Consider the following 13,208-nt stretch of genomic DNA (forward strand, 5'->3'; position numbering starts at 1 on the left):
TTCCCCAAGGACATGGGCTGGAAGGCAATGCCTCCCCCTCATCTATGTATGAAGTGGGAGACATATAATGAAGCCATATAATGGGCAAGCTTAGCATAAAGATAAACTGAGGTCATAGTGGAGCAGTTAGAAGCCCACATAATTCTGACCATGCAATTTGAACCTTAAAATCAAATCTTTGGGTTGCCAGATGGAGCACAAAAATCTGTTTTGTCATACGGGAAAAATGTCTTCTACATTACCAAACAAAAAGCTGGTATTAGCTCAGGCCACCCTTAGAAGTGGATATAAACCAGACTGCAAGCCATGATTTGTTGATAGAAAAACTAGCCGTGAGAGCCATATGCTCAGCCCTAGCTGTTCCCAGCTGTTCTCCTAGGTATGGGATCTCTCTACTGTTTCCAGCCTCATAAAATAGACAACGGTAGCTAGCTAAGAAATTCTTCTCCCTCAAGGCTATCTGTTAAGCTTAATCTCTTAAAAATGAAGCCATACCAAAAATATCTACATGCCTTCATGCCACATCTTCTTTTACTAAAAATTAGGACAGGCTAACAGGAAGTCTTGCAAAAAAACAACAACAAAAAAAAAACAAACAAAAACCAAAAATAAAAACAAAAACAAAAAAACAAACAAAAAAAAAACCCCACAACCCAAAAAAACAACCCAAACAAGTGACATTCAAACACCACCACAACACAATACTGTATTTCATAGTTCAAAGCTTCAGTTGAAGTTTGTGGCATCTCTTCCCACAAGTCAGTGCACAAACAACAAAATGCACAGCACCAAATAATTACTACCTGATTTTTAAACACAGAAACATCAAGAACTCTTCTCGCAGTTAACAAGTACACGTTTCTCTCCAAGATATGACTCTTAACATGGATATACATGGTATACCAAAGAATGGAGCGAGCCTCTTTGAAGAGTACAATTTTTTGCGGTTATCTGGTAAAAATAGCAATTCACAGCAGAGCTATCCTAACCCGGGTTGCCAAAATACTTCAGGATAAGAAAATTGGTATCCCTGTTGCAACCCGTTTCCAATACTACAGTAGGACTTTACATCAGGTAAAACGTGAAGCATCAGCATCTACATTGGGTAAATGCCTATTGTTCATTACTCAGCATGTATGGAGCTATGAGCCCATATGCAACATCTGAGTTTCTGCAAGAGTGTCACCAAAGCGCAGCTGATTAAGCAACACATTCAGCATTGATAGCACCACACTGATTTCCTCAAGGTATTGTACACTTTCAGTTCCACAAAAACTGATGGAAGTTGTGTGGTTAGAAACATGCAGTAAATGGTTCAGTGCTTTCAGATGAAAGCTGTTAACTGTTGTTGCTGCAGCCATCATTACAATCCTAAAGAGACTTCGTAGAGCTTCGGAGTGCTGTTTGTCCAGTTCCAATAAACAGATTCACTTTAAGGTTAAAAGTGCATTTAATTAATGGCTAGAGTCATGGCTTACTGACTTAAAGCCAGCCAACCAAATAGCTAATCCTAATTCCTTGTGAAATGATTAATTCTGATGTGCTAGAAAATACACACTTTTTCATTTTCTCCATGGTGCTAATTTCTCACCATTAAGCATTCCTCAAATGAGGTTTTTTTTCCAGAAGTAAATTAATACTCCTTTTTGCAGTATGTATTACACATATTGGGAAGTTGCTTAAAAAGGTGATTTATTGCAACAGCACACTGCATCTTTAAATAACTCTTCATCTCACTCATACTTCATGATAATAAAAGCTTGACAATTAATTAAAGCATAGAGAGGCACACACAACAGGCAAGTAGGACTGTCACACTACCTTTGTGTCTTCAGAAACATGCTTGAGTGAACTGGATTGCCAGATTCATCCATACCATGCATATGTTCACCCCCTCAAAAATGAGAGTCTCATACAATAAAGAAGAATTGATGGTTTCTGTGCAGAAGGAAGTCATGGAATGAATGCACAGCCCACCAGATTTCAGCTGCACTGAGACAGAACAGTGCCAGGAAGCCTCCCTATTGTTTCTCTCAATTTCAAACAAGGAAGCACAATACCTAAGATAACATCTGATTTAGCAGGTTACAGTAGAAGAAAATAGTGGGAAGTTTTAATCAAAATCTAAACCTTTAGGCAACTGCTACCTCTTTCTCTGAGCTGAGGTAATTTTCATAGCAAAACAGAAAAAAAATATTCTAAACCATAATGACAAAATTGCATCATAGAATTTGCATTCTTCAATACTTCTTGCACATTTAACATAACTAAAGTAATTGAATTTAAAGACTGGGTAGAAGAGATTTTATATCTTTTCCTCAGTTCATAATAGTACAGAAACCCAAAGCCAATATTGTTATGCGTACAATTTTATTAAAGTTCTGAGAACACATGGTATTTCCTTTTTCTCATTTTTAAAGAACAATCACCTCAAAAAAAAAAAAACTTTTTTTTTAAGCAAATGCCAAAGCCTAATGAAGCAAGCAGTCTTACTGAAGATTATGTAGATGATGTTGCAACGCACAGACAAAGTGACAGCTCATCTATCAAAGAAAACAAAGGGTTTATGCAACTAAACTAAATAGAATCCTTCAGAACAGCACGGAGAGTAGTTGGTAGAACCTTACTTATTATAATATAAGTAACTAGGAAAGAGAGATCTTATCCCAATGAAGGCAGAAATGCTCAAAGAAGATGGCACAGTTTGCTATGCAAGCTATATATTTGACAATAGCTTCTACCTCAATGACTTGAAGCACATGGCGACAGTTAAAATTCCCATTTTATTTCACAAAAATGCTGCTTCCCATATATGTACTACCTGTTCTTCAAACAAACCACTCAACGGTGATTTTTATTTTCACAAATGAAGTAAGCCACAGCTCCAAATGTCTGGTAGGATGAGACAGTATTATAAGTACTTGACAGACAACCTGACACTCAACACGAAATTGAGCATGGATCTGTCTGCATTTAAATGCTATTAATTCTTGTGGTACCTGATAAGCAAGAGAAACATTCATATGAGCAAAGCATAATTAAGGTACAGATAACATGCACAGCTTTAACTGGTCAAGCAATGTGCTACTTAACGTTAATCCCTTTTTGGAACATAATTTTTATGCACAAATTATTAAATACAGCAGAAGACTAGATACCTGCATAAAATATTCTATCTTGATGGAGAACTGAATCTTGCATAAATAAAAGCAACTCTTTCTCTGTTTCCCAAAGCATATTTCTACTAGTGTTACAAAGAAAGGACCTTTATTCCCACTACCACAAATATTCCCTTCTATACTACCTGGGAGCAAACCTTTATTTTTCATCAAAGTTCTAAATACAATAAAATTAATGTTTTTGAGAACACCTTAGATTCATAAATACAACAACAACAACAAAAAAACCCTCAGGAAGGTTGAGTTCTCATTCTGACATTCATTATGCCAAATTATATTTCACCACCTGAAGCAAACATATCACCAGGCATTTCTGGACATTAGGATCTGCTGAGTCTGAGATCTTCAAAATCTAGATTAGAGAAAGTGGTGTGACAAAAGGTATTGCAAAGCACAGCAGAGATTCATCCCTTTTCTAACCTCATAATATTCATTCACTCATATATGCATTCACACATAATACACATTCACTCTGGGATGAGTTAACCTCTGACAAAGTTCCCATGACACTATGTCTTAAGGAGTAATTTCAAGAAGATGTGCTACATTTGGAAACCCCAAAGACAAAGAACACTTTAAGAGGAAGAACAGGAGAGACAGTATTTTAGAACGAACCCCCCCCCAAAAAAAAAAAAAAGCAACACACAGTGTAAGCAAAGATGCACACACAGCCTCCATAGATGAAAAAACGTTTAACATAATATCAAACAAAATAGCAAGCATCAAATTCCCATTCACCCCCCTTTTTCAGGAGCCCAGATGCAACTGCCCCTCTCATCCTCTCCTTAGTATCTGAGATTTCTTTCAGTTTTACTGCTAGCAAGACAAACACAGTTTGCATAGAGAGAACTATGTAATTACAGCAAGGCAAAGTTGCATGGTCCACCGACTACAAAACACTACAGGCCTCTCAGTAGTAAGAGGTCAGGGGCTTAACTATTCATTTATTTAAATGTATGCCACAGTTTTCATTTTTTCTGGTCAAATCAACAGATTTTATTTGGTGCTTTCAAACATAGCAGTCTATGAAAATGACAAAAATAATACTAGAAACACAGCAAATACATGCCCTACAGGCCTTTTAATTCCTGAAATCATGCTGCCCTTTTATTTGCCATTGAAGAACGTGTGCATACTACTCTCTTCTTAAACGCATTTCAAATCAGCTAACTCTCTAGCTTATTCAAAACTTGAGCTTATGCACAATGCTCAAAAACATTCAGTGCACTCAGAGGAAAAAAGAACAATATGGAAAAAAGAAAAGCAAATTAGTAGTTTTACTGTAATACGTATCTATGTGCTGTGGCAGGTCACATTTGAGGAAGCCATCTGTAGGGTATCAGCTTCAATGATGTTAAGGAACATAAACACCAAGCTGACATGAAAAATCAAAGCAAAAGAGCAAAAAAATACTATTGCGACTTGCAGTACACTTGGCACACCTTATGCATTTAAAGACACTGCCGCTACGCAGACTCCATCTCAATGGCTGGTTTATCACTCAAATGTCCTGAATTAATAACGGAGATAAAGCCCACACAGATGGCATATGGTATGGTTTGAGACAGACTCATTTTGACAGGTGACAAAGATGACTAGTCATCTAGTCATGTGAAATTAAGCACTTACGGGAATGGCAGGTGTGAACTGCCTCCTTTATACAGATTTGGAAGCATCCCATCATTCACAGAAAGTGCTGTACTAAAATCCCAGAAAACTCTGGAAGTACAGTTAACATTAAATCTGCGAGGTAAACTAAGGCTGAAATGCAAGCCCCTGCCCCATCCCAGTCTGGGTGATTCCTGTTTGATTTGGACAGAGCCCTAGACACTGAACAAGAAAATGAAGTTAGAAACCCAAGTAAAAGTGAAACATATTCAAGGCAAATATTATTCTCTATGCTGCCAGCATTAACTTATTTCAACCTGCTATACATTTACCCTTATATTTTACTTTTTGGACTAACTCACATTCACTGTTTACTACTACTGTTTTAATGGATTTTTTTCCAACCTTCTGTCTCCACCAGTCACTACAAGTCGATGTAAACCACTCTCACTAGAAGAACAGCTATGAAGTTGATAATATGACTGCAGAATGCCTGGAGATTACTTATAAAGCAGGATGCATACCATATGTACTTTTGGTATATGTTGATACTATAGGACAATAACATCTTTGCTATCTGGCAGTCTAATTCAACAGCAGCTCTGTGCTAAGTCATATGGGTAAGAGTGCACAAGGTAACTACACGCAGGCATTTATTGCAGGTTTTTCTAGAACTATAAATATTTGCTAGGACTACAAAATGGACCCCAACCCTTTCTTTCATCTTTAGCATTTCATAAAACAAATTAAAAAAAAAAAAAAAAAAAAAAAGCTAAAACATTTCCCCCTGATCATAGTTCATGTCCATTTAGCAAAAATTTTCTGCTGTGTAGATAAAACTCCAAGTTTTCCTCAACGCCATGTGGAATATTGCTCTCTCATGTTAAGAGAAAACAGACACTGGACAAGACATATCTCTCAAAACTTCAAATAAGGAAGGTATATGCTTGATGATGTATACATTCAAACAGACTGCTAAGACAGTGTGAGAGCACTTTGGGAAATGCAGTATTATCTCCATTGGTTGGCCAGATTTTCTCTCAGTGGAAAACTGAGGATGTCTTCTGCATCTAAACTGCAAACTCCAATTTCTTTCTCAGTCTTAGTACCATGACCAAGAGAAACAGTGTTAGGGTCTCGGGTTCTTCATTTCTTTCAAATACACCAAATAAACCTCTCTGTCATAACAACAAACCTCATGCAGAGGAAGTCATGCTAGCATTGCCTATGTACAAATTAACATGTTGATTGAAAGCAGCACTGAAACTACAAAGCACAATTTCCCTCTTTCCTGGCCACAGGTTTGTTCAGTCTGCAGGGTAACTTCAGGGTGGGCAAACTAAATTCACTCCCAAGGAAATCAGAGCAGTGGCCACACGTATACAGTGAATGTGCTCCAAGCCCTTTGTCAGAACACAGGGATTCAAACCAATGATCTCTCTTTAAAACAGCTTTCGACCATGGGTAGTTTAAAAGTTATGGGTTTTTTGAAGACTCCAAAACGCAGATAATAGTGATATAGTGGCTTCACTACAAAATTCTGCAATTTCCTGATTTGCTCTTATAGTTTCATTTAACTCACTAATATAATTACAAACTTCAGCAGCAGCTGAAGAAAACAGCAAATAAAAAGATTAGTTATTTTAGGTTATACCCTGAATAACTGTGATAAAAGTTCTTTTTCTAATGACTTAGCTCAGTATGCAACATATCAAAGTATCATATCTTTTGCATGGTGATAAAACACTGCAAGGTTCCAAATATTTATTTCTTTACAAATAAGAAGGCCCAACTGAATGCAGAATTTACCATTTGAAAACACATGGTTGCTTCTCACCCCAAAGCTGTTCATGCTACATACATCTGTAAGTACATAAGGCACTATTACCCCCATATTTACTGAATAAAATCCCAACAGGATTAAATTGACAGACTATGCCACACGAGCATAATTACGATTTTCATGAGATTAACAGCCTCCCCTGAAATGACAAACATAGAATCATAGAATAGTTAGGGTCGGAAAGGACCTCAAGATCATCTCATTCCAACCCCTTGTCATGGGCAGGGACATCTCACACAAAACCATGCCACCCAAGGCTTCATCCAACTTGGCCTTGAACACTGCCAGGGATGGAGCATTCACAACCTCCCTGGGCAATCCATTCCAGTACCTCACCACCCTCACAGTAAAGAATTTCTTCCTTAAGGAATTTCTTCTTTAAGGACAGAACACTATTTACCCCACAGTAGTACCTGAAGGCACTGGGTATGTTCAATATTTTATACTCAATATTTTAAATCAACATGATTTAAAACTTAAACTGACTCCCTACCTAGAATAAACCTCAGTTTGAACAACTACTGGCCCAGGCCCTCAAATCTACCAAGCTGTCCAGCATGAGAGCCTCAAGGCCAGTTACAGCACCCAGACTTTTCCTTTGGCCCCTCCTCTCCTCTAGTCCCACCACTGTGACTAGCTTCCCAACCCAAGGGAGCTTTACTCTTCTTCATCATCCTCCCCTTATGCTGGCCTCCAGCATCAGGAGAACAGAAGAGCTGTTAGCAAGTGGATACTAAGAGACTGATGCTTGGATACCTTGTTCTGAGATAAGTGGCATTTTCTGTGCTTCCATTGTTATTTCCTGGGAACTTGTGAGAGTGGGCACTATATTAATGAGCCAAAAGACTCACAGGGCCAAAGCACAGCCGCACACCTGGGCGTACAGTACAAAGGAAACACTGCAGACAGCTTAAACAGATCTCTGATCATAATCCAATGATGAAAATATCAGATTTTCAAAAAAGATACATTATTGGAACAGTTTCTTCCTTTTCACTGGATGTAACTGACACGATTAGTACATTTTCCCATGCAAAATCTTTTTGCAGAAAGTCAAACAACATCCTAGTTAGCAACATGTCTTCTAAACAAAATAAATTGATGAAATGCAGCACATTTTTAAACAAAGATGTTTGCAACTAATAACAGGTTAATACCTTTCTCAGGAGATAACTACATCTGGATTTTATCCTTATCAACTGGCATGAAGGTTTATCAAGTCCTCATTTCATTTATTTTGTTACTTTTTAAACAAGTCATAGTTTTACCCTTTCCTCAGCCCAAAAGTTAAAAGCACATTCCCCATAAAATGTTTATTTTGTCTGGTGAAAATGTATACAGGAGACTGCTAACATCCCCTTGTGAGCTTTCAGACGCAAGTCTGGTAAGCGTAGAAGAGAGGACTAGACAAAAATGAAGAAGGTTAAGTTTTTACAAATTTAGCTTGACAAATTTTCAAAATTATTGCACCAAATTACAAACCCAGAAATTCTTGGTCATACATGAAACACAGAAATCTGATTAAATGATCTTTAAAAAACATATAAACTGATAATTGTATGAAACACTGCAGAAGCCAAGCAACAGCAGATGTTGCTATTGTACAAGAAGGCTGGTGTACACATAATGCATGTTCTGCACAGCAACATTCAATGCATTTTCAATAGGCTTTCATAAATTCCTCTGGCTTTGCCATCACACTTAAAGGTCCATTTTTAAAGAGAGAGGAATACTTTTCCTGAATATGAGTCAGGTCAAAGAGAGTCTGACCCCAAGCACTTTCTGGAAAATTTAGATTTGGGAAATTAGAGATCATAAATCAAAACCTTTTACAGATTTGTGGCATGCTCACTCACTAAAATAGTTACTGATTGAAAGAAACCAATATACTTTCCACCTTCCTTAGATTATATAAAATTACGACTACTGCAGTGTCCTTTAGTTGGGTAGAATAGCTGCTTATTTCCAGCACCTGACTGGCTTTTTTAAAGGAGTGCTGTGGGAGGGGGAGGCAGAAAAAAAAGCTTCTGAGAGTACTCATAAGATGAGCAGCAGTGACAAAAACAGCAGTCTATGCCAAAACACTTTTAATAATGAGAATTACAAATGAAAGCAAAGACACTAACTGTGAAAATTGCTAAAAGCTTGATTTGCTTTTGTACAAGAGGCTGAAAAACGTTAAAATAAAGAAACTTGTGACATATCAGAGCTTGAGACAGAATGCAAATCTCTAAAAACTACAACAAAATCACTTCCTAAAGATTTCTGTTCAGTGTGTTGTTAAAACTCTATCATAGTGAAGGGTATGTTAAAACAAAGAATAAATTAGCAGCCCAGGAGATTTCCTGCAATCTTCTGCAGCTTGTATTCTTTAGCTGGTGAAGTGAACAAACTGCTTACTCCTAGCAAGATGAGATTCCTCTAGCCTGTGCACTTCAATAGGGATAGGTACAACTATGTCTCTCTGGTCAGAAAATACTGTCCTTGACATCTCAAGAAAACGTAAGTGTACTTATTAATTCTATAATATCTTTGGAAAATCAGCGCAGATGCCAGCTATTGTTCTGGATATTGCTGATGCACACGGTTACGAAATTTACATTAAGCTATATCCTTTCCTGCTCTTTCTATAAACAGTTCCTATGAATTTCACTAAATTAATTTGGTGACAGAATCCAAACAAACCTATCTTTGAAACAAAGCTCTCACTTCCTGCTCTTCATACATACAATATTGTTTCAAATCCACTGTTGTACACTTTCGTGCTTGAACTACTTTGTTACTTTTTGTTTAAATCACAGATATACACTTAGAATTTCAATTTCATATCGTGGAAGATCTACAGACTTTCAGAATAGCATCTGACATAGGATAATGAATATGTCATTGAGTGAGACTAGCATATAGTGTTTTTGGGAATACTTGACTGAGACATAGCAGGAAGACAAATTCAGCCCCATTGCCCATCACCTACTAATGCTATTTCCTTTAGGTCTTGAAAACAGTAGACACAAAATTGCAACATCACTATAATAAAGTTCCACTGGTCAGAAACCCCAGTAATATTATTATTTCAAAATTATTTTAATATCTTATCTCAGTAAGTTGTGATGTCAGGCAAATTGCTTAACGCTATTAGTCTAACTCTATAAATTTACTTGAAGCCCATAAATGATTCTTTTCTTTCTTACCTCCAGATGCTCTAAAATATAGGGAGGGTTCGTCATGCCAAGCCTCAGCATAGCTCCCTCAGGAATAGCTTCAACCAGCTTCCACAGAAGCGTAGGGAGGTCTGTGCCAATGTCTCTGCCATAAGCCCCTGTGTCTTCACTGGTCAGCCATATCTCACAAACACCCTCTGTGAATAAAAGAAAGAGATAATTAACAAATCTGGTTTAGAGCTGTTTATTTTATCATACAGCTGCTCACTCTTTTTAATGCAGTATTTCACAAGGCTATTATGCAGCCAGACTGGGTATTCAATTGCAAGGGGGAGGGAAGGAGAAGGAAGGCTTATCCCATGGGTAGCAGTGGGTTATTAAGTTCATTTTATGAGCACAAGAGTGCTACAACAATGCTGTAAATTATCATTGCTGTAGAATGATTAACATTCACAGCCAATAACTAATTCTGTGCTGCCTCTACAGCAAGTCAGTCAAGTTTAGTACTCTGCTCTATTTTTTGAGGCTAATCCACTAAATACTACAAGCGACATTAACCAAGAACAGTTTGCATTACTGGTTATTACTAACAGCTAACTTACTGAGTGGTAAGCTTCTAATAAGCAAAAGTAGCTCTAAAGCACAGTGATTAACATTCTTCCTGGAATAACTATTAAAAAAACCCCTTTGTATTCTTTAAATTATACAATTAGCAATGCAATATTAAGGTTATATTAAAAATGTTTGTGACCACTGCATGACTGTGATAGTGTGGAAAAACTGTTTCCTGGCAGTTAATACTTCATTTTCCGTCATGAGGGCCTTAGGAAGTAGTATATTTGATTTATACTGTAAATAGTGACCCTGAACATTGATATTTGGTAATAATATCCTACTGCTCAAAGAGGGGAAAGATTGCACCACCCTTTAATAATAGTTGAAGGCAGCAAGGTTCCATGCAGTCACTTCTGTAAGTCTGCCGAGCTTCCATCCTTCCTGCAATGCAATACATCCTCCCCTTCCTCACTGCCCCAAAGCAAGAAAAAAGCCATCAAAAGCAGGGTGGGTGGAAGACTCCTATGATTCACAGTGAGATAAGACACCATAAACTCAGTGAAGAGCTAAACTTTTAACACCAATGATGAAACAGTACAGAAAACACCCAAACACTAGAAGGTGCATAATTCATCAAGGCACTGCTTGGACCAGCAGAGAATTTATCACAAAATGTACCTGTTTACATTATAAAGATATAGTGGGAATGAGGAAAACAAACATGTACACAGACTCTAATCACATAAAAAGTAATAAACCTAGAAAATGGAAGTTTTACAAAAATGTAAACTCAAGACTGCCTCTCAAACTCAGACTATAACTATAAAGGCTGACAGGAGGCTATGCTGAGCACCAAAATTACTTTTACTTGTTCAGAAAGATTTTCAAGGTAATTTATTATGTAGAATAGTAACAATACTAATACTTCAAAATTAAAGGTAAACCAAGAAACTAATGACTTCTCAGGTTTTACTTCAAGAACAAGTTAGTGAGAGAGATGTACAATTCTGTTCTTATGAGAAAGGTGGTGGAAAGTATTCTTGAAGTTCTCTGGTTATCCACCTTGCAGTCACAGCCTTGTAGTCACACTCAAACTGAGCTCCTCTGTGCCTGATTAGGTATGCAGAATCTGCTAGCAGCATACAATCAACTCTGTACTACACTGCAGTTGCTCACATTTCTGGAATTCACCTCACCACAGGCAGTATCGCACCATGACACATGCGCTAGGGTTTGCTGCTTGCCCTACATTTTCCTAAGATACAAACAAAAAAAAAGTAATGAATTATGTATGCCACATTTTAAAAATAAGAGAAATATAAAGAATCTCAATGATGTCTAACGTTCTGTTGTCTTCCTCTGTGTATCAGGTTCCAATAGCCATTCAGACACTGCAAAACAGAGTAATTTACCTGCTGCATATCTTACTGAAACAGAGTAATTTCTACTTTTAAACTTTCAACCTTTCAACCTAACTAGTTGCTTTTTTCAGGTAGTGATGGTGTTTTTTTGTTGTGGTGGTTTGTGGGTGGGTTTTGTTTGGTTTTGTTGTCTGTCGATCCCCAAACCCCCCACCCCCCCACAATGGCTAATGGAATACTGCCTCACAGTTACCGTATGAACATTCGGGGGGGGGGGGGGGGGGGGAGGGGGGAAGGGGGGGAAAGAGAGGGGGAATAAATCACGACCTACTAAGGGAAATAACATTCCTGTGGAAAACAACAGTGGGCTCTTTTAAAGCTGCATAGGTGGGGACCATTAGCCCCCTGGTGGGCTGAAACTTCAAATTAAAATCACAAGAAGAGGAAGCAGCTGTAATAGTAAATCAGCAACAACAGGAATAACCATCTCATCTGCTCTCCGATCAGGGTGTTGAACAACAAGCAACGGGAATAATTCACGCTGAGCCAAGGATGTAGTCTTAATATGGGGCTGTGGACACCTGTATTTTAGGCAAAAGTTCATGTCCCAGTTTCAGGCTGGCAAAATGTTATGTGCAAATACTGAATATTGCTGTCAGCGCTGAGTACTTACAAGTAAAGTAAATTAACTTTGTACACATGTACATGACAGATGTTTGCTGTTAACTATTAGGCTGTTCATTCTAGCCCTTTGCATCCCGAGTTTAGAAGACTAAACTTACACCAGATAAGAGGAGAAAACAACAGACCTCTCTAAGATGATTAATAAAGTGAACCAACACTTCCTACTTTTACTCAACCCTCTTCCCCTCGAAACTCCAGCCCTACGTAGTAACCTACTGAAATCCACTGTGCTTTTTTAATTTCTCTTGCAATGAATGTCACTCGATCATTCACCATTCTGCTACTGGGTTATTCTGGTGCTAATAAAAGCAAGCTGATTTTGTAAATGAGAAAATTGATCCAAACTGCAGAGTTTGGATGTGCAAATTCAGAGCATTTGTTACACTATTAAGGCCAATTATCATTATATTCAAGTAATTACAAGTCTGCCTTTGGTCACAGCTCGTAGTTTATTTCTCACTCAGCCTTCACTACCCAGCACAAAAGACCGCTGCCTCAACTGCTGGCTTCTGATCTCTGGTCTGCTGTAATTGGAGATGACTGAGAATGAAAAATGTTGGGAAAAGAATGGGGTCTTGTACATGAAGGAGGTTCTGAAGTTATCCGTTCTCCAATGTCTCAATATAATGAATACTTATTGAAGATTATGACAAGGGTTTTAACTTTTCGTGGGGTAGTCTAAACAATCCTTGTCATAAAGAAGACAAAAAATCCTACAGTTATCATTTCACAAGATATTTTCATTTCTGCTTTAGAGATCACTTGAAATGATTCATTTCTTTAATAAAAAAATTCTAGTGCTTTTTATTTCATTTTA

The 13,208-nt window shown here is 37.6% G+C and overlaps 1 protein-coding gene across 6 annotated transcripts in view; it reads right to left on the reverse strand.

Moving 5' to 3' along the window:
* CDKAL1 (CDK5 regulatory subunit associated protein 1 like 1) overlaps positions 1 to 13,208 on the reverse strand; it is a 394,159-nt gene that overhangs the window by 143,219 nt on the left and 237,732 nt on the right. For all 6 annotated transcript variants that reach the window (XM_065667220.1, XM_065667223.1, XM_065667218.1 and 3 more), the window contains one exon: positions 9,822 to 9,988. In XM_065667220.1, coding sequence (XP_065523292.1) covers positions 9,822 to 9,988 — 167 coding nt within the window. The remainder of the gene's footprint in view (positions 1 to 9,821; positions 9,989 to 13,208) is intronic.

Source organism: Lathamus discolor, chromosome 2, assembly GCF_037157495.1.
Source record: "Lathamus discolor isolate bLatDis1 chromosome 2, bLatDis1.hap1, whole genome shotgun sequence".
Lineage (NCBI taxonomy): Eukaryota > Metazoa > Chordata > Aves > Psittaciformes > Psittacidae > Lathamus > Lathamus discolor.